Source organism: Capra hircus, chromosome 3 (genome assembly GCF_001704415.2).
Source record: "Capra hircus breed San Clemente chromosome 3, ASM170441v1, whole genome shotgun sequence".
NCBI lineage: Eukaryota > Metazoa > Chordata > Mammalia > Artiodactyla > Bovidae > Capra > Capra hircus.
In genome coordinates, this window is record NC_030810.1 from 62,996,046 (window position 1) to 63,015,111 (window position 19,066).

At 37.2% G+C, this 19,066-nt stretch overlaps 1 protein-coding gene across 1 annotated transcript in view; it reads right to left on the reverse strand.

The window, feature by feature from the left end:
* Window positions 1-19,066, reverse strand: part of COL24A1 (collagen type XXIV alpha 1 chain) — a 396,719-nt gene that overhangs the window by 68,371 nt on the left and 309,282 nt on the right. The window contains exons 44-48 of the mRNA XM_018045691.1: window positions 15,059-15,112; window positions 7,886-7,939; window positions 7,722-7,775; window positions 2,512-2,565; window positions 1,269-1,376 (exon numbers count right to left, since the gene is read on the reverse strand). Coding sequence (XP_017901180.1) covers window positions 1,269-1,376; window positions 2,512-2,565; window positions 7,722-7,775; window positions 7,886-7,939; window positions 15,059-15,112 — 324 coding nt within the window. The remainder of the gene's footprint in view (window positions 1-1,268; window positions 1,377-2,511; window positions 2,566-7,721; window positions 7,776-7,885; window positions 7,940-15,058; window positions 15,113-19,066) is intronic.

Below are 19,066 nucleotides of genomic sequence, written 5' to 3' on the forward strand. Positions count from 1 at the left end.
GGTAAAACTTAAACAGAGACTCAGACCAACTCTTAAGCTTTTGATATTGTATTTTTAAAAATCCACAACCTCATTTTAAGACTATTACATGGTGAGCCTAGAATGTAGCGTCTAAATGAAGGCCCATGGCATGAGCTCCCTTTAAGACTGAGATCTCAAATCAAAGTCCTCTTTTAACGAGACTGATGTTAACCGTAGAAGTTTATGAAGTACATATTTTAATTAAAAACATCAGCTTGACTTTCAAAGTTTTCTAGGCCTTAACCTGATGCTCTGATGTTCAGATACACTGTCTCCAAAACAAATAGAAACCAAGCTAAGCTTCCTTAAAAATATTCACCTTTCCAGATAGAATCTGGCTAGATATTTATTTCTTAAATAGTTAAATTTGCTGGTTATAATTCAATAGATTTTTTTAAAACAAGTGATATAATTCATTACAGTGAAAGAAGAATATTAATTTGGGTTTGGTTTTGGTACAGCGCCACGGTTCATATGAATAAACAACTAGGACGGATTTATTTAAGAAAAGAAAAACAGATTAATATATAACCATATCCAAATAGTAGAAAAGTAAAAGGATAAATTTTACTGGGTTTACTGGATTACTGAAATATGTGATTAATTATTCTCATATTTCAAGTGGAAGCACAACATGGGATAACAATAAATATCCAGATTATAATGACCTTAGGAAGTAAAAAGGGAAAATGGATAAATGAAGACAAAAGTATCATTTTAAGTTTCTGATCAAATAAATAAGATAGAAATTTGCATAAAAATAAGAATATATCATTGCTCATTGCATCACCAATGGATGAACACTGAGAAAATATTGACATAATTCTTATAAAATAGTGTGGCTATAAAAGTAAAGGGAAAATGATTTTGGCAGAGCTTACCTTGAGTTATTGCTAAGCCTGAAATGTTCCAAAGGTGGCTTAAGACATTTGATGAACTCAAAACAGTCAGCTTGTATAGCCTTTAAAATATTACTTCTTTATGGTTCCTATTTACTAGTTTTTATATGTATTAAGAATGATATAAATTATTAATAATATGGGTTGTTATATATAAAATATCAACAGAATGTACTCATTGACATTCCCTGAAAATCATAAACACAATTTCAAAATAATTATTATAGCAATTATTGGCTTAATCAGAGCGAATGTCAAAGCTAAGAAAGACAGCCAAAATATCTATGATCTTGTAAAGAGAAACTTATGCATAAGAAATAAAGTGCAAAGAACATTCAATCTACTCACAGGAAGTCCATGTTTTCCTGGTAGCCCAATTTTTCCAGGGTTTCCTGAAATGCCTTCTGCTCCATGGTATCCTTGCATGCCTTTTGGCCCAGGTAGTCCTGGAAGTCCCTTGATAATTAAAAATTACTTGGATTATAGAGAGATGCTACACAGATATTTAAATGACAAATACTTTTATACTTATTAAGATAGGGGGTTACATTTTTAATACCCTGTCCCAGGACAAATTTTCCTATTTCCTGTATTCCTTAATAATTTACTATTTGGATACAACAGATCAGTCAACTGTACCCTAAACAAAATGCCAAGCTAATCAGCAATTTACTTGGTAACCTTTTCTGCTTTAGTGTACTTTTCTAGTATTTCTCATTGTGTCAGCCCATGGTTTATCCAGCTGTGGAGAAAAGATCAGCCATGTGCACCTGTCAGCATAGAATACAGGCTGACATTCATCATCTCTAAAACTTCATACTGTATTTTTCCCCAAGAAATAAATAGTCTCTTTAATTGCCGCTTTGAATTAGATAAATATACGACTGAATAAAGGTCTGAACATTTTTGTTTCTATTCTTGAGGAACAAGATTTAATCTACAGGGATCTCTGATCTCAATGTGCTTATAATTTATATTCACTTCTTTACTTTTCTTGAGCCAACACAGGCCACTCAAATCAGGCCCTTGGCTAGGGGAGACCAGCAGGAAGCCTTTGCTAATAAGCTAGTCAACACATACTTGCCTGGCCAAAGAGGAAATGAATGGCTAAGGTAAAATTAAACTTTGTTTTATGATGAAAGGATTTGAAGTTGGTTTTTTTCCCCTAAGACTTTCTGTTCTATTTCCCAGGAAAATGAGAGGTCGAGTTCTCTCACTAAAATCCAGGTCATGTCCTTTTAATCATGCTTGGAAATCTCTGACCTTTGTCACCATTCATTTAGTCAAGACTCCAAGTTCCCTGTTTTTCAGTGGCTCATCATCAGACAGTAGTAGCATGAATTCACAGACAGGTCTCCATACACTGGAAAATAACATCCTTCAACTGCAGTGACTTCTATTTCAACATCAAGCTTGGTTTTGAGCTAATGGTCATATTTTGTTCCCTCTGTGTTCCATCACGGGTTTAAACATTTTTTAAAGACAATGATTTATCCAACACTTGTCATAATTGGCTCCAAACTATTCTGCTTGCTAAAGTTGCCAATTCTATTTAGAAAAATAATAAAGATGAAGACAGCCTGTTACTTACAGGAATCCCAGGTTTCCCAGAAGGACCAGGAGCTCCTTTTTTCCCTTTAGGACCCTAAAAATGTGAAGCACTGCTGTCAATTGATTGCAATAAACAGAAGGCATAGAAAAGAACTCTAAGACCTGGATGCTACAAGCAAGTCCTTACACTCACTAGTTGGTTATCATTGGGACTGCCATTTAACTTTCCTGGGAGTCATTTTTTTCATGTGTAAATGAGATAATTTGACTAGATAAACGATGAATTTCCACCTGGCCTCCACAAAGAACTATCCTTGGTGGCTCAGGATGGTAAAGAATCTGCCTGCAATGCAGGAGACCCGGGTTTGATCCCTGGGTCAGGAAGATCCCCTGGAGAAGGAAATGGCACCTCACTCCAGTATTCTCGCCTGGAAAATTCCATAGATGGAGGAGCCTGGTGGTCTACAGTCCATGGTGTCGCAGAGTCAGACATGACTAAGCAATTAACTGTCAAAGATTTATAAAAAGTGAAAGTGAAGTCACTTAGTTGTGTCCAACTCTTTGCGACTCCATGGACTATAGCCCCCCAGGCCTCTCTGTTCACAGAATTTTCCAGGCAAGAATACTGGAGTGGGTTGCCATTTCCTTCTCCAGGGAATTTTCCCGACCCAGAGATCGAACCCAGGTCTCCCGCACTGCAGGCAGACGCTTTACCGTCTGAGCCATGGGGAAGCCCCCATAGTTCTAAAAAGAAACTGATTATTTAAGCAAAAGTCCCCACTTGTAGGCAAGGCCTTTGTCTCCCTATTGAAATTGGTTAAGTACCTATTTAATTAATTCAGTGACCATTCGCTGGGGCTTCCCCAGCGGCTTAGCGGTAAAGCATCCACTGCAACACAGGGGATGAGGGCTCTGTCCCTGGGTTGGGAAGATCCTCTGGAGAAGGAAATGCAACCCACTCCAGTATTCTTGCCTGGAAAATCCCATGGACAGAGGAGCCTGGTGGACTACAGTGGATGGTGTTACAAAATAGTCAGACACGACTTTGCTATCGATTGACAAAATAACAGCAACAAACATTCATTGACTATGAGGTATCAGGGACTTTGTTATGCATTGGAGATGCAAAATTAAAGCTCTTGTTCCCAAGGCAGGTAAAGCAGAGTGAGGGATATGAACCACTCACTTAAAATGTGCTATCTGGAAGTACAGAGAAGAACATACTTGTGAATCAAAGAAAAGATATTTATTTCTCACAGAGCTGCTTGTTTTTCAGTGTGTGAGATGTTTTAAATTATGATTGATTCAGCTGTAATGGTCTGCCAGGATAGTTAGAAATTTGCCATTATTCTCATACTATCCTAAAATTATCTTCAGAAAAATGTGAAAGAGAGTGACCTAGTTCAGAAATTTTTAAAAAAGAAGCATATTGCCATTACCAGACATATTTTTCAGAAGTCAGAAGCTCTCAGAAACAAGATAACTTCACCAAAATGGGATGTTAAATTACTAAAATCTGAAGACAGTTGTGCTAAAAAGTCAATTTGACAATAATAGCAAGATAAAAAATTTCAAAAGATGTTACATACTCTGAAAATGAACTTAAATGTTTTAAGAAAAGATAGTGTATGTGGTAACAGAGAAAAAGGGCTTTTCTGTAAGAAATAGAAATCCCATTTTGCTAGAATTTGATGAAAGGGAACTATATTAATCAAGGGTTATACCTCCAGGTTCAAAAGCTATTTCACTTGCTTCAAAAAGTCACTAATGTAAATTCCTCCTAAAGGTAAGAAAATGGGATAGTTGGTGAACTGGGTTTACTTGAAGTAAATACAATTTCTGGAACATATGATCTCTATAATAAAATTTTCCCCATAATAAAATTAATGGGAAAAACTCTCTAAATCAAATGCAAGACATCTGAGTGGACAGAGTTAAAGGCAATCCATTGACTAAATTTCCATGAATTAGGTTTCTACCACAGGCCAGGAAGGGCACTCAGAACAGAAATTAAGTTCTATTACAAAGAACATAAAGTTATACTTTTAGTGTACCTGAGTTTATGACTTAAGGTTCAGATATGCTATACATATATATAAGTGCTTTATTCCAAACATTCCAATAACAAAATAAAAACAAAGACATTCATGTACCATCACAAATCAATTATGTTTTGGGGTAACTATTATGTTGGGAATTATTTCAGAACAGGTAAATATTGTACTCTAAAACCTACATATATGGGTCTATCATTATGAAAATTAGATCATTGTGAATATTAGTTATTAATACTTGGATAGGTATGAGGAAGTAGCTCCCAACAGAATAACACTAAAGGAAAATAATGCCTGTGCAGATTATTATTATTTTTTTGTGTGCAGATTATTTTTAAAGAATACTTTTGTCACTTTTAATGGTAAAATTGTGGCAGAAACCTACCTACTGAACATAAAGCGTATTAAAAATAACAAAATAGTCTCTGCTGTTTTTAGATGCTCAATTCATGAACAATTTCCTTTTGACAATTATTGTCATCATAACTTATATGAAGTATGCCAGTTAGAGAAACCACAGACTTCCAATGGAGGTTTGAAATACATAAATGTCAACAAAGTGTAAAAGACTGGTATTTTTTTGAATTTGTGCATTAAAAAAAGCCTTGAATTTGGAATTGCTAGGTATTCTTATAACTAAATTAAGAGCCAAATATTACTAAATATTAATGCTACACAGAGGTGGTCTGTTCAGTAGGAAATTAAAGACTGGGCCAAAGACAAAGAAAAAACAGGTGTTAGCAGGTGATTAATTGAGTTGGTGTCATAAAAAGGGAGAGAAATGTCACTCTTCCACCAATGCCCAAAATTCAAACATAATAAAGCTAGAAGCATTCTACGCTCTTTTCAAACAACTTACTCATATTATTTTATTTAAATTTAAGTATCTCATAAATCAAACAGACTTTCCTGTTCCCATAATAGGAAAGGTGAATGAATTCATATATAGTCTTTAGAGTATATGCAGAATTGTGCTCTTTTGTCTGCTTAGCTTTGAAAAATAGAATGACCCTCCTGAAATCAGATCCATTTGAAACAGCTTTCAATTCATTGGAATTGCACCACTTTACAGACTACGAAAGTAGGTAATCTAATTCTTTAGATAACAGAAAATTTTAAATGTGCCATTACTATACAAACACTCATTTGTTGTTTATTTAAATGAAGCTGAAAAATAGTCATCTGAATACTTTGCTAGTTCTAACTTTTTTAGAGAGGGTAGCTTTAAAATACAAACATAGACTTAGAGAGGTAAGTAAGACTCATACTCTTTTTAACCAAGAAATTTCATCTCACTAAAATCTGGAATTTTGTTTTGGGAAGAAAATAAAATTTTGGCTTGAGTCTCTGTATTTGAAAGCCATTATGGGACAGTTCACTACATCTGCATTATGAAAGTCTCTAAAAATGTAGTGGTTTGCAATTGGTTTTCACTTGACTTGCTCCAGTTTTTTTTAATAGTTGTCCACAGTTTCATATCTGAGAGACTAATAAATAAATCAGTTGGTTAAGTAAAATGAATATTTAATTTAATCTATTAAAGAAGGCATCTGTGTAATAATGGGAGTCAAGAAATAAAGTTTCTAATGTTGGTTTTGTTGTAACCAGTTTTGTGATCTTAGTAACTCATAATCTCTTTGGGACCTGAACTGCTTCATTTGAAAGATGAGAGGGCTGTCCAGATGATTTTAAAGGGCCCTTTCCAAATCTAAAAAACACATTTAAAGCTTTATAGAAATAAGATGAAGGCTATTCCACAGTATCCATCTGGCTATTCAAAGTGACCCTAGTGAGTAACACAGTCAGTGATATTCTGGTAACTACCGTTCCTATCTGAAATTGTATAAAGGTTTTTAGTGTAACCTCGGGATGTATGCCAGCATCGCCCATAGTGGCGAAAGAACTAGTTCTCATGGATTATACAGAATTTAAACCATGGATCCTCAGCACTTTTCAGTTCTAATACCTGGGAACAGCTGACTATATAGGCTGGAGGTGCAGTGATCTAGTAAGAATATTTTATTTTCATTGGTATAATTTTAACAGATATGAAGAAACAGCAAAAATAAAAAAAATTCATCTTTCTGAGATATGTCAAAAAGCAAAACGAAAACACCAAGAAAATGAAAGCGCTGTAAAGGATTCAAAATTTTAGGATCCAACCTTGGGATAGCATTTTCATCCTTAGCCATTTAAAACAAGCGTAAGTAAGTCACATGAAAGCATTAGTAGTGTTCTAGGTTCACAGATTTTTCCACTGCTTTTTTCAATTTGGGTATTACAAATTCTAAGTGCATGAGACAGCTGTATTCTTTCCCCACATTTTTTTTAATAAGGCTGAATGAAAAATTGGGTAGCAATGAACTGATGCTACAAATTACAGATCCAGTTGTTACTTAAGGTTGTGTGTGTGTGCTCAGTTGCTCAGTGGTGTCCAGCTCTTACGACTCCATGAACTGGAACCAGCCAGGCTGCTCTGTCCATGGGATTTTCTAGGCAAGAATACTGGAATGGGTTGACATTTCCTTCTCCATATGTAAGGCTGAAGCAACATCTATTCTGATACAGGGAAGGAGATGGCTAAATTCAGTAATAATATATTTTTAGTTTGTCGATAACAAATAATTGACTTTTGCTATGGGAAAAAACATCTTTTAAGCCAATTTTGACTCTGTGTCATATAATCCAACGATTTATATCCCTACTTTACTACAGCAACTATATAAGCATGACTGCTAAATTTTCTCTTGGCGATACTGGTTTTAAGGCTAGTTGTTATTTCTACCTGAAACCCCAAAGAAGGACAATTAGTTTGGGATAAGTCTAGGCAATTTTCTAAAAGCCAGAGTAGTCTGCTGGTAAAGGGAAATTTGGAGGGCAGTCAAAACACATAAATTAATCAATAATGATGCTTTAGCACAACCCACTCCAGTGTTCTTGCCTGGAGAATCCCAGGGACGGGGGAGCCTGGTGGCCTGCCATCTCTGGGGTCGCACAGAGTCGGACACGACTGAAGCTACTTAGCAGCAGCAGCAGCAGCACAATTATTGACAAACACATTGTTTAGAGACCCATGGTGATTCTTGTTCTGAAAGGGTGAATGATCATTTAAGTTATAATGAACAGCAACTCCCTGTGTCTTTGCTTTCTCAAGCCAGCAATACATTTCAAATTGTCTTAAATGATTTCAACTTACTTCAGATCCTCTCTCTCCTTTTAGTCCTTGTTCACCCTGGTCACCTGGCTCACCCTTTAACAGGAATCAAAACAGAAATCACATATAAAGCAGAGACCAAATAAGATATGTTAACATTAATGTTTTTAAATGCCAGCGTTACAAAGAATGCTTTCAAAACATACTGGGGGCCCTTGCTGTCCAGTGGCACCTCTTGGTCCTGGTATACCCACATGGCCCTATGAAGAGAAAAGGATATATTATTAGAATACACAAAGAGGATAGACTAGGATCACTTAAAGTGGAAGTGAAGTCGCTCAGTCATGTCTGACTCTTTGCAACGCCATGGACTGTAAACCCACTACACTGCTCTGTCCGTGGGATTTTCCAGGCAAGAATACTGGAGTGGGTTGCCATTTCCTTCTCCAAGTATCACTTGAAGTGGTAGCAGAATGTTGCAAATTTCAATTTAAATATTATAGAGATAATGATTCTCTCTCAGAAACAGTATAGAACATAACAGCCACTTGCATATAATGATGACTGAGAAAGAGTATAGAGGTTTTTTCCATATGGGTTAATATAGGTCTGCCAAAAGATGTCTTTGCCCTAATCCTCAAAACCTGTGAATGTGACCTTATTTGGAGAAAAGGGTCTTTGCAGATATCATCAAGTTAAGTATTTTAGAAGGAGATTATCCTGGACTCTTTGTGACCCTCTGGATTGTAGCCCTCCAGGCCCTTCTGTCCATGGGATTATCCAGGCAAGAATCCTGGAGTGGGTTGCCATTTCCTCCTCTAGGAGATCTTCCCAACCCAGGGATCAAACCTGTGTCTCTCATGTCTCCTGCATTAGCAGGTGGGTTCTTTACCGTAGCGCCACCTGGGAAGTTCTCTGGATTATCCATGTGGGCCCCAAATCCACTGACAGGTTTCCTTGTAAGACACACAGAGAAAGAGAAGGATACAAAGGAGAAGGTCATGTGAAGATGAGCAGAGGATGGAGTAATGCAGCCACAAGGGATGTAATTAGCTACCAGAAGCTGGAAGAAGCAAGAAAGGTTCTTTCCTAGAGCCAGTGATGGGAACCCAGCCCTGTTCATATCTTGCTTTTGGATTTCTGGCTTCCAGGATCACGAGAGAATAAATTTCTGTTGTTTTAAGCCACCTGGTTTGCGGTAATTTGTTACGGCAGGCTCAGGAAACTAACACAGTAAATAACTAGTGAATAAAGAGTTTGAAAGCAAATGCCTTTTTTCAATCTTTTTTCCAGTGTCCTATGGTTTCCACTTTTACAAATGAAGGTCACAGCCATTTAGATAGTAAATTTACTGAGTTGAAGACTGGTAGTCGTTACTGCATATGCCAAGACATCAAGTGACTCTGACTCTAGCAATCTGTCATCAGCCCAGTTCTCCTAGAAAGGAATGCTGACCTACCACATATTTCAAGTGTGCACACAGAAACTAACAACAACCTAGGGGCATGTCAGGTAACAGTTATGCAGAAAGAATTCCACGTGTAATCTCTTTTATCCCCTTCCCCACTGTCCACTTCAGATTCCTTTCTCCCTGTATATTACAGAAAGGATGCCAATAGGAAGGACAGTTATCAGGCTCATCTCCTTTCTGGGCTAGGAGAAGAAGGGATTACTTAAGGCTAATGATTTATTCTCCTGCAAGATCATTTGAAGTCATTTTTGTTTGCATTCTGCAGCATAAATGTTTATGGTTTTAAGATTCAACTTCCTGATGAAGCAAACAAATCCTGTTTAAGGGAGAGAACAGTTGCAAGAGATAAAGGCTAATTTGGCAAGCTTTCTATAAATAGCACACAGTCATAACTAAAGAGAAAAGGATGACTACCAACAAACAACATGACTCTTACCAACAAAACATGACCAGGATCAGCAAGTAACAGAATCAGGTCAACCATGAGGGAGCTTCATTCATGTAAAAAGCCAGCTCAAGAGAGAGGCAATTGGTGAAAAGTTGGGGTTACAAAGTAAACTACGTGAGAGTAACCATACTGAGTCAACTACAAAACTCCAAATCATCATGGCCTATTATGGTTTTGTCACCGTTCTAGCTGCAGTTTTACAGAGACCTTTTTAGAATGATCATTGAAGAGCCAACTGTCTCTTATAGGTTTGTGATGTTTGGATGCAAACCTTAGGAAAAACAAACTTGTTTACTAGGAGCTCCACTATAGGTCCTTTGGCTCTTTCCATCCCAATAAAAACTGACAAATTATTTTCTACAATGGTGAGAATTAAATATGCTGCAGTAAATATTATTATGAAGTTATGTGGGCAAGATTACAGGAAGTGATTGATTTTTTTTTTCTGGTGATGTTAGTAGTGGGAGGGGTTGGATGATCAAAGGGAGCCTGGAGAGGATTTTATATGGAGAGTGATGATTATATATGATGATGATTATAAAGTCATAAGTGGTGATTTTATATGGGAAGCTGAAGTTTAAAGGATGAGTTTTCCAGGTGGTAAAGAAAAAGGAAGGCATTCTGCAGAGGAATAGCATAGGAGAATGAATGGAGATTCATCTAACACAACACGTTACATGGAGAATGGATTTAAAAGGGCTATGACTGTTAGTGAGTCTAGTTAGTGAGCTATTAAAAGAATTCAGGCAAAAAATGATGAAACCCTAAAGTAGGGCAAAGTGGATAGACTCCAGAGATACACAAAAGGTCAAAAGAAGTGGCCCACTGAAGCTGAGAGATGAGAGGATAGAGAAAGGGGAGAACGAGAAGGGAGAGGTGAGAGAAAAGAGAAGGCAAGAGAGACAGAGAGCGAAAAAGAGAAAGAGAGAGAGAGAGAGAGGGAGGACTAGTTTACTAGACACCTGGATGTCTGCTGGTACTATTCACCGAATTAAAGACATAAAAAGGGGAGGATCAGATTTGGACTGGGACATGCCGAGTCTGAGGCACCTGTGATGATGTCTAGTAGCTATTTGGATGTGTATATCTAATGCTAAGGACTGAAGGCCAAGTGAAGATAGGATTAGTAGTTATTTTATTGTATGCAAAAAATGCTATGGCCTTTGCCTAACCAAAGTAAAAAGGAGTTTAAGGTACAGCATAATTTATTCAACTTATTTCTAGGGCTTTGTCCCATATAAGTTTAGGTTGACTTAATCTTAGGTATTTATGTGTTTCTGCTCACACTTTCAAAACATGAATATTAACAGTATAGTGTTCTTATTCATAACATGTCCTCCGGCTCTCTATCAAGCCTCGAATTTATCTTGACATACATGATGTGTAGTTTTCTGGATGGCAAATATTTTACTATATCTGCTTTTATACTGACTAAATATTCTTGTTTTTAATATGTGATGTCCAGGGAGTCAAAGACTGTGTGTTGAGTGCTCCGTGTTATATTCAAGGCTCCTTCCCTGTCCATGGAAGACACTAAAATAAATGCTGAATGAGAAGAGATTTAATTATATGTAACACATAAACCCACTCCAGTGTTCTTGCCTGGAGAATCCCAGGGATAGGGGAGCCTGGTGGGCTGCCATCTATGGGGTCGCACAGAGTCAGACATGACTGAAGTGACTTAGCAGCAGCAGCAGCAGCAACACATAAAACATATCACATATAGCGATGACTAGTATATGTTTACTGATGATAATGAACAAGATACTTGACTTTTGTGATTCTCAGTTTCTTCAAGAGGAAAAAAAGAACAAAGGATGGTGATAAAGGTTTCAAAATGTCTTTCAGTTGTTCATAGCCAAATGAAAGCAAAGTATTCATTATCCATTCCATATTTTTTCTCCAACAGGAAAATCTTTAAGAATATTTGTGAATATAAAAGTGTTTTTAAAAGCTTGGTTATTATTCAACCATAAAAAGGAAAGAAGTACTGACGTATTTTACAGCATGGATGAATCTTGAGAATACTGTGTAAAGTGAAAGGAGCCAGACACAAAAGGCTATATATTGTACGATCCCAATTATATGAAAGATACAGAATAGATAATTTGAAAGATACAGAATAGAAAGCAGAGTATTGGTTTCCAGAGGTTGGGAGAAGTAGAATGACTGTTTAACAAGCACAGGGCTTCTTTTTTGGGGTGATGAAAATGTTCTAGGCAGTGTGTGATGATCGTACAATATTGCCGATATATTAAATGTCTCTAAATTGTATCATTTTAAAATGGCTAAAATGATAAATTTTATGCTATGTGCATTTGAGCACAATTTTAAAAAGCTTATAATAATTCTGACCATCTGTTTACTAGAGTGAAATGGTCATGTCTACAATGCCCATATAGAAAAGCAATCATTTAAAAGTATCATGTAAGGGTATAACAGAATAATCTCACTCTGAATAAAGCATGGTTCCACTATTTGAATCAAACGTGTGCTTGCAAAAATGTGGCAGGGTACGAGTGTGGGTATTTCATGACTTAGAGATGTCTAAGCAATGAAGTTATTGTGACTGTCTGACACTAAAGGGCTTTTTCAAATAGATCCATCAACAAATGATAAAATGACTCTTAAAGCCTAAGAAACAAGATGGAATAAGACAAAGAAGAAAATGTATCTCACATTTGGTGGTAAGACATCCATGACTGAAGACTTTATCAGCACTATATGGACTAAAGGAGAACCAGATTCTACAGCCATCCTAGTGAAAAACTTTCCTCTGATGAAGGATTTCTGAAGAATGCAGGGACTATCCAGAAAAACAGGGGCAGGATTTTTCTTCTTCCAGCCAGGTAAGGAAGAGATTCTTTCCCTTCTAACAGAATAATTAGCTGTTTGTTTGCCATGCTGATATAGCTACTGGTTGTAGTTCAGTTCGGTTCAGTTCAGTCACTCAGTTGTGTCCGACTGTTTGTGACCCCATGAATTGCAGCACACCAGGCTTCCCTGTTCATCACCAACTCCTGGAGTTCACTGAAACTCACATCCATTGAGTCAGTGATGCCATCCAGCCATCTCATCCTCTGTCGTCCCCTTCTCCTCCTGCCCCCAAACCCTCCCAGCATCAGAGTCTTTTCCAACGAGTCAACTCTTCGCATGAGGTGGCCAAAGTACTGGAGCTTCAGCTTTAGCATCATTCCTTCCAAAGAAATCCCAGGGCTGATCTCTTTCAGAATGGACTGGTTGGATCTCCTTGCAGTCCAAGGGACTCTCAAGAGTCTCCTTGAACACCACAGTTCAAAAGCATCAATTCTTCAGTGCTCAGCTTTCTTCACAGTCCAACTCTCACATCCATATATGGCTACTGGAAAAACCATAGCCTTGACTAGATGGACCTTTGTTGGCAAAGTAATGTCTCTGAATTTTGAGTATGCTGTCTCAGTTCAGTTCAGTTCAGTTCAGTTGCTCAGTCACGTCCGACTCTCTGCGACTCAATGAATCACAGCACACCAGGCCTCCCTGTTCATCACCATCTCCTGGAGTTCACACAGACTCACGTCCATCAAGTCTGTGATGCCATCCAGCCATCTCATCCTCTGTCGTCCCCTTCTCCTCCTGCCCCCAATCCCTCCCAGCATCAGAGTTTTTTCCAATGAGTCAACTCTTCACATGAGGTGGACAAAGTACTGGAGTTTCAGCTTTAGCATCAGTCCTTCCAAAGAATACCCAGGACTGATCTCCTTCAGAATGGACTGGGTGGATCTCCTTGCACTCCAAGGGACTCTCCAGAGTCTTCTCCAACACCACAGTTCAAAAGCATCAATTATTCGGTGCTCAGCCTTCTTCACAGTCCAACTCTCACATCCATACATGATCATAGGAAAAACCATAGCCTTGACTAGACAGACCTTAGTCGGCAAAGTAATGTCTCTGCTTTTCAATATGCTATCTAGGTTGGTCATAACTTTTCTTCCAAGGAGTAAGCATCTTTTAATTTCATGGCTGCAGTCACCATCTGCAGTGATTCTGGAGCCCCCCAAAATAAAATCTGACAATGTTTCCATTGTTTCCCTATCTATTTCTCACGAAGTGATGGGACCAGATGCCACGGTAGAAGTCAAAAGAAGACATTATAAGAACCTGATTTTCTGAAGAACGTGTAGAGAAGTTAGCACAGAAAAAGTCAAAGAAATTTAAGAAGCTTCTCAAATTATGCTGAAAGCCGTGAGTTGGCAAAGAAAAGTTAATTTCAAGTAAAGGAGAAGGGGGCGACAGAGGATGAGATGGTTGGATGGCATTGTTGACTCGATGGACATGAGTTTGAGCAAACTCTGGGAGGTAGTGAAGGACAGGGAAGCCCGGTGTGCTGCAGTCCATGGGGGTCTCAGACAGTTGGACATGATTTATGACCAAATAACAAAATATCATATACTATTATGTACAGGGCTTAAAACAGACATTGAACAAGAAAGAAAGAAGTCATATTTAAATTGAGGAGCTAAAATATCTACACATTAAAAACAATTAGCAAAAATGATAGTAGCACAGGATTTTAAAATATTTGTATTGAATGACTTCTATAACCAATAAATACTATAGGACTAGATTAGAGGGAAAGCTTGCTGCTAGACAGTAGAAAGGCGGTATGAATTAGATTATAAAGGGTAAACAGGATTTATGTAAGTAAAGATTATGTAATTTTGTGAGCAAGCAGACAATGTTGTGAGCAAAGGAAAAAGATAGGAGGTATAGGGAGAGAGTTAACAAATGACCATTTTATTTAGTATATGACATTATAAACAGAAATGGAAGAGATATAGGGCAGGAATACAGAACATCCTCAACACAGATATGCTAATAAATAATGACACTGAATAAATTCTCTCCATAGTCTAATATAATTTGAGCAATACAGCTTGTCTCTGAAAATCCTTTTAAGAATAAAAGAGGATAAGAACTGACATAAGAATATAATGGTGTTTATCCATTTGACAAGTCTTTAATGAATTTCTACTATATAGTAGGAAATTTGTGTTCTAGAAATTGGGGATATAATGATGAAAAACATGACAGTCTTATTCTCATGGATATTGTATTTTCTTAGGGGATGTAGACAATAAACAAAAAATGAATGTATAAAAAGGTGGTAAGATAATTTGGATAACATTAAATGCCATAAAATAAATAGAGTAATAAGATATAAAGTGGTGGATAGAAAGGGCAGTTAGAGAAGCCCTCTCAAAAGTAACATTTCAGTTGAGATTTGAATGATGAGACAAAGGAGCAATGGAAGATGAAGATAATTTTAGAGAGAAGGAACAGAAAATACAAAGAGCTTCTAGGATCAAAAATGTGAGATATTCCTAATTATCTCAATGATGCTTATTTTCATTTGCAACTGAGAAGAACCACAGAGAAACCTATTCAAATTTAGAAGAAAGGTGTGAAATTTATAGGAATTACCTTATATCCCTCTGCTCCAGGTTCTCCTCTCTCTCCTTGTTCTCCCATTGGACCCTAAAGAGACCACAGGCAGAAACAATCAATGTATCTAAGTATTTGAGAACACAGATGAAATAGTTAATGTGGAATATTTTTTCTGAAAAATATGAAATCAAATGTACAACAATTTGTTTAGTTCCACTGTCAGACAGTAAAGAATCTGTCTGCAATGTGGGAGACCCAAGTTCAGTCCCTGGGTTGGGAAGATCTCCTGGAGAAGGGAATGGCTCCTTGCCTGGAGAATTCCATGGACAGAGGAGCCTGGCGGGCTACAGTCCATGGGATCACAAAGAGTCAGACATGACTGAGCAACTAACACCTTTCACTTTCACCTTCAGATAATTTCAAAGGATTGAATTTCAACAACACTAAGAACACCATAAACACTGATTATTCAAAGACAATCTCATAATTATTCTGCTAGAAAAAATACTGACAAAATGAAGTCCAAGTAAACAATGTGAATTTTCAGGTGAGTAAAGTATGTTATAAAAGATATCAAATAACTTGCATTTGTACTGAATATTAAAATGACTGAAAACAATTTAAGTAGGACCACTCAGCCATTAATTAAGTGATTAATGCACTTAACCCATGGCATCAATTAGAAAATATTATATTTAATCACCTTTTTAAAAGTATCTAAGAGCTAATTTTACTCTACATTCTTTATTAGAAATTATATTGTCTATTCTTTAATCTGCAAAATCTTAAATATTAAGATATAAATTGACCTAAACAAATTACACTTACTCACTTTAATTCTTGAGGCAGAAACGAATAAATTGTGAAAGTCACTCAGTCGTGTCTGACTCTTTGTGACCCCACGGACTATACAGTCCATGGAATTCTCCAGGCCAGAATACTAGAGAGGGTAGCTAGACCCTTCTCCACGGGATCTTCCCAACCCAGGGACTGAACCCAGCTCTCCCACATTGCAGGCAGATTCTTTACCAGCTAAGCCACAAGGGAAGCCCGAGAATACTGGAGTCGGTAGCCTACCCCTTCCCCAGTGGATCTTCCTTACTCAGGAATCGAACCGGGGTCTCCTGCATTGCAGGTGGGTTCTTTACCAACTGAGCTATCAGGGAATGCCTACTTTTAACTTTTCCTGAACATTTTTAATATAAAATCCTTTGATATGATAAGCAGTTCAAACTACCTATTCTAAAATGCACTTAAAAAACCAATTATCACATATCAGGACCGACTATCCCAAAAGAAACTCAAAAGAGATTCTCGCCAGAACCATAACATTTATTATGGATAAATAGCTTACTTCTATGTGAATAAAGATATTAGATATAATGTAAAGACACAAATCTCTGACTTTGATTTAATTATTTAGAATATTCTTGGTTCAATTTTCACACCTGTCTCAAGTCTACTAATAAAATGACCATTATTATACTAGCTGTGTAATAAATTTATTATATTTCAGTGAGATTCTTTGAACATGGAATACGTGAATCTGGGGAAAAAGCACTACTCTATTCTTCTTGTCCATATTTTTCTTTGTACTTTTTATTTTATTTTTAATTTTTATTTTTACTTTATTTTACTTTACAATACTGTATTGGTTTTGCCATACATTGACATGAATCTACCATGGGTGTACATGCAATCCCAAACATGAACCCCCCTCCCACCTCCCTCCCCACAACATCCCTCTGGGTCATCCCCGTAAATTTCTGTACTGTTTCCATATTTGTGTCTCTCAGAGGTTTAGAGACATTTAGAATGCATTCGATACAGGATTTTTAAAGATATCATTCTGTTTCTTAATGATTTACTCCTTAAATTTATATAAGGTATGGGGTAACTTGGATTCCTTTTTTTCAATTGAGGTATAGTTTATTTACAATACTATGTAAGTTTTTAGGTGCACAACATAGTGATTCACAATTTTTAAAGGTTGTACTTTATTTACTGTTAAAATGCTGACTATATTCCCTGTGTTGTACAATATATCCTTGTAGCTTATTTAATACACAGTAGTTTGTATCTTTTATCAACCAGGGGATCTTTGCAGAAACTAATACCTGTGAATACTGAAAGGTATCAGGTCAATAATGTTCAGGTAACAAAAGATGATTAAAGGTTTACAGAGCATGGCCCCACCAATCAAACAAGACCCAGTTTCCCACTCAGTCAGTCTCTCCCATCAGGAAGCTTCCATAAGCCTCTTATCCTTCTCCATCAGGGAGCAGATAGATTGAAAACCACAATCAAAGAAAACTAACCAATCTGATCACAGGTACCACAGCCTTGTCTAACTCGATGAAACCATGATCTATGTCATGTAGGGCCACCCAAGACGGATGGGTGATGGTGGAGAGTTCTGACAAAATGTGGCCCACTGGAGAAGGGAATGGCAAACCACTTCAGTATTCTTGCCTTGAGAACCCCATGAAAAGCATGAAAAGGCAAAAAGATAGGACACTGAAAGAAGAACTCCCCAGTCGGTAGGATCCCAATATGCTACATGACATGAGTGGAGAAAAAATTCCAGAAACAATGAGGAGATGGAGCCAAAGCAAAAACAACACCCACTTTTGGATGTGACTGGTGATGGAAGTAAAGTCTGATGCTGTAAAGAGCATAGGAATCTGGAACGTTACATTTATGAATCAAGGCAAATTGGAAGCGGTCAAACAGGAGATGGCAAAAGTGAATGTCGACATTTTAGAAATCAGCAAACTAAAATGGACTGGAATGGGTGAATTTAATTCAGATGACCATTGTATCTACTATTGCGGGCAAGAATACCTTAGAAGAAATGGAGTAGCCATCATAGTCAACAAAATAATCCAAAATGCAGTATTTGGATGCTGTCTCAAAAATGACAGAATGATCTCTGTTTGTTTCCAAGGCAAACCATTCAATATCACAGTAATCCAAGTCTATGCCTCAAAGAGTAATGCTGAAGAAGCCGAAGATTGGATGATTCTATGAAGATCTACAAGACTTTCTAAAATTAACACCCCCAAAAGATGTCCTTTTCATTACAGGGCACTGGAATGCAAGAGTAAGAAGTCAAGAAATACCTGGAGTAACAGGCAAATTGGCATTGGAGTACAGAGTGAAGCAGGGTAAAGGCTAACAGAGTTTTTCCAAAAGAATGCACTGGTCATAGCAAACACCCTCTTCCAACAATACAAGAGAAGACTCTACACATGGACATCACCAGATGGTCAATACTGAAGTCAGATTGATTATATTCTTTGCAGCCAAAGGTGGAGAAGCTCTATAGAGTCAGCAAAAACAAGACTGGGAGCTGACTGTGGCTCAGATCATGAACTCCTTATTGCCAAATTCAGACTTAAATTGAAGAAAGTAGGGAAAACCACTAGACCATTCAGATATGACCTCAATCAAATCCCTTATGATTATACAGTGGGAATGATGAATAGACCCAAGGTTTTAGATCTGATAGACAGAGTACCTGAAGAACTATGGAAGGAGGTTCATGACATTGTACAGTAGGCAGTGATCAACACCATCCCCTCGAAAAAGAAATATAAAAAGGCAAAATGGTTGTCTGAGGAGGCCTTATAAATACCTGTGTAAAGAAGAGAAGCAAAAGGCAAAGGAGAAAAGGAAAGATATACTCATTTGAATGCAGAGTTCCAAAGAAGAGCAAGGAAAAATAAGAAAGCCTTCCTCAGTGACCAGCACAAAGAAAGAGAGAAAACCATAGAATGGGAAAGACTAGAGATCTCTTCCAGAAAATTAGAGATATCAAGAAAACTTTTCATGCAAAGATGGGCACAATAAAGGACAGAAATATTATGGACCTAACAGAAGCAGAAGATACTAAGAAGAGGTTGCAAGAATATACAGAAGAACTATACAAAAAAATTTTCACAGCCCAGATAATCACAATGGTATGATCACTCACCTAGAGCCAGACATCCTGGAATGTGAAGTCAAATGGGCTTTCGGAAGCATCACTGCAAATAAAGCTAG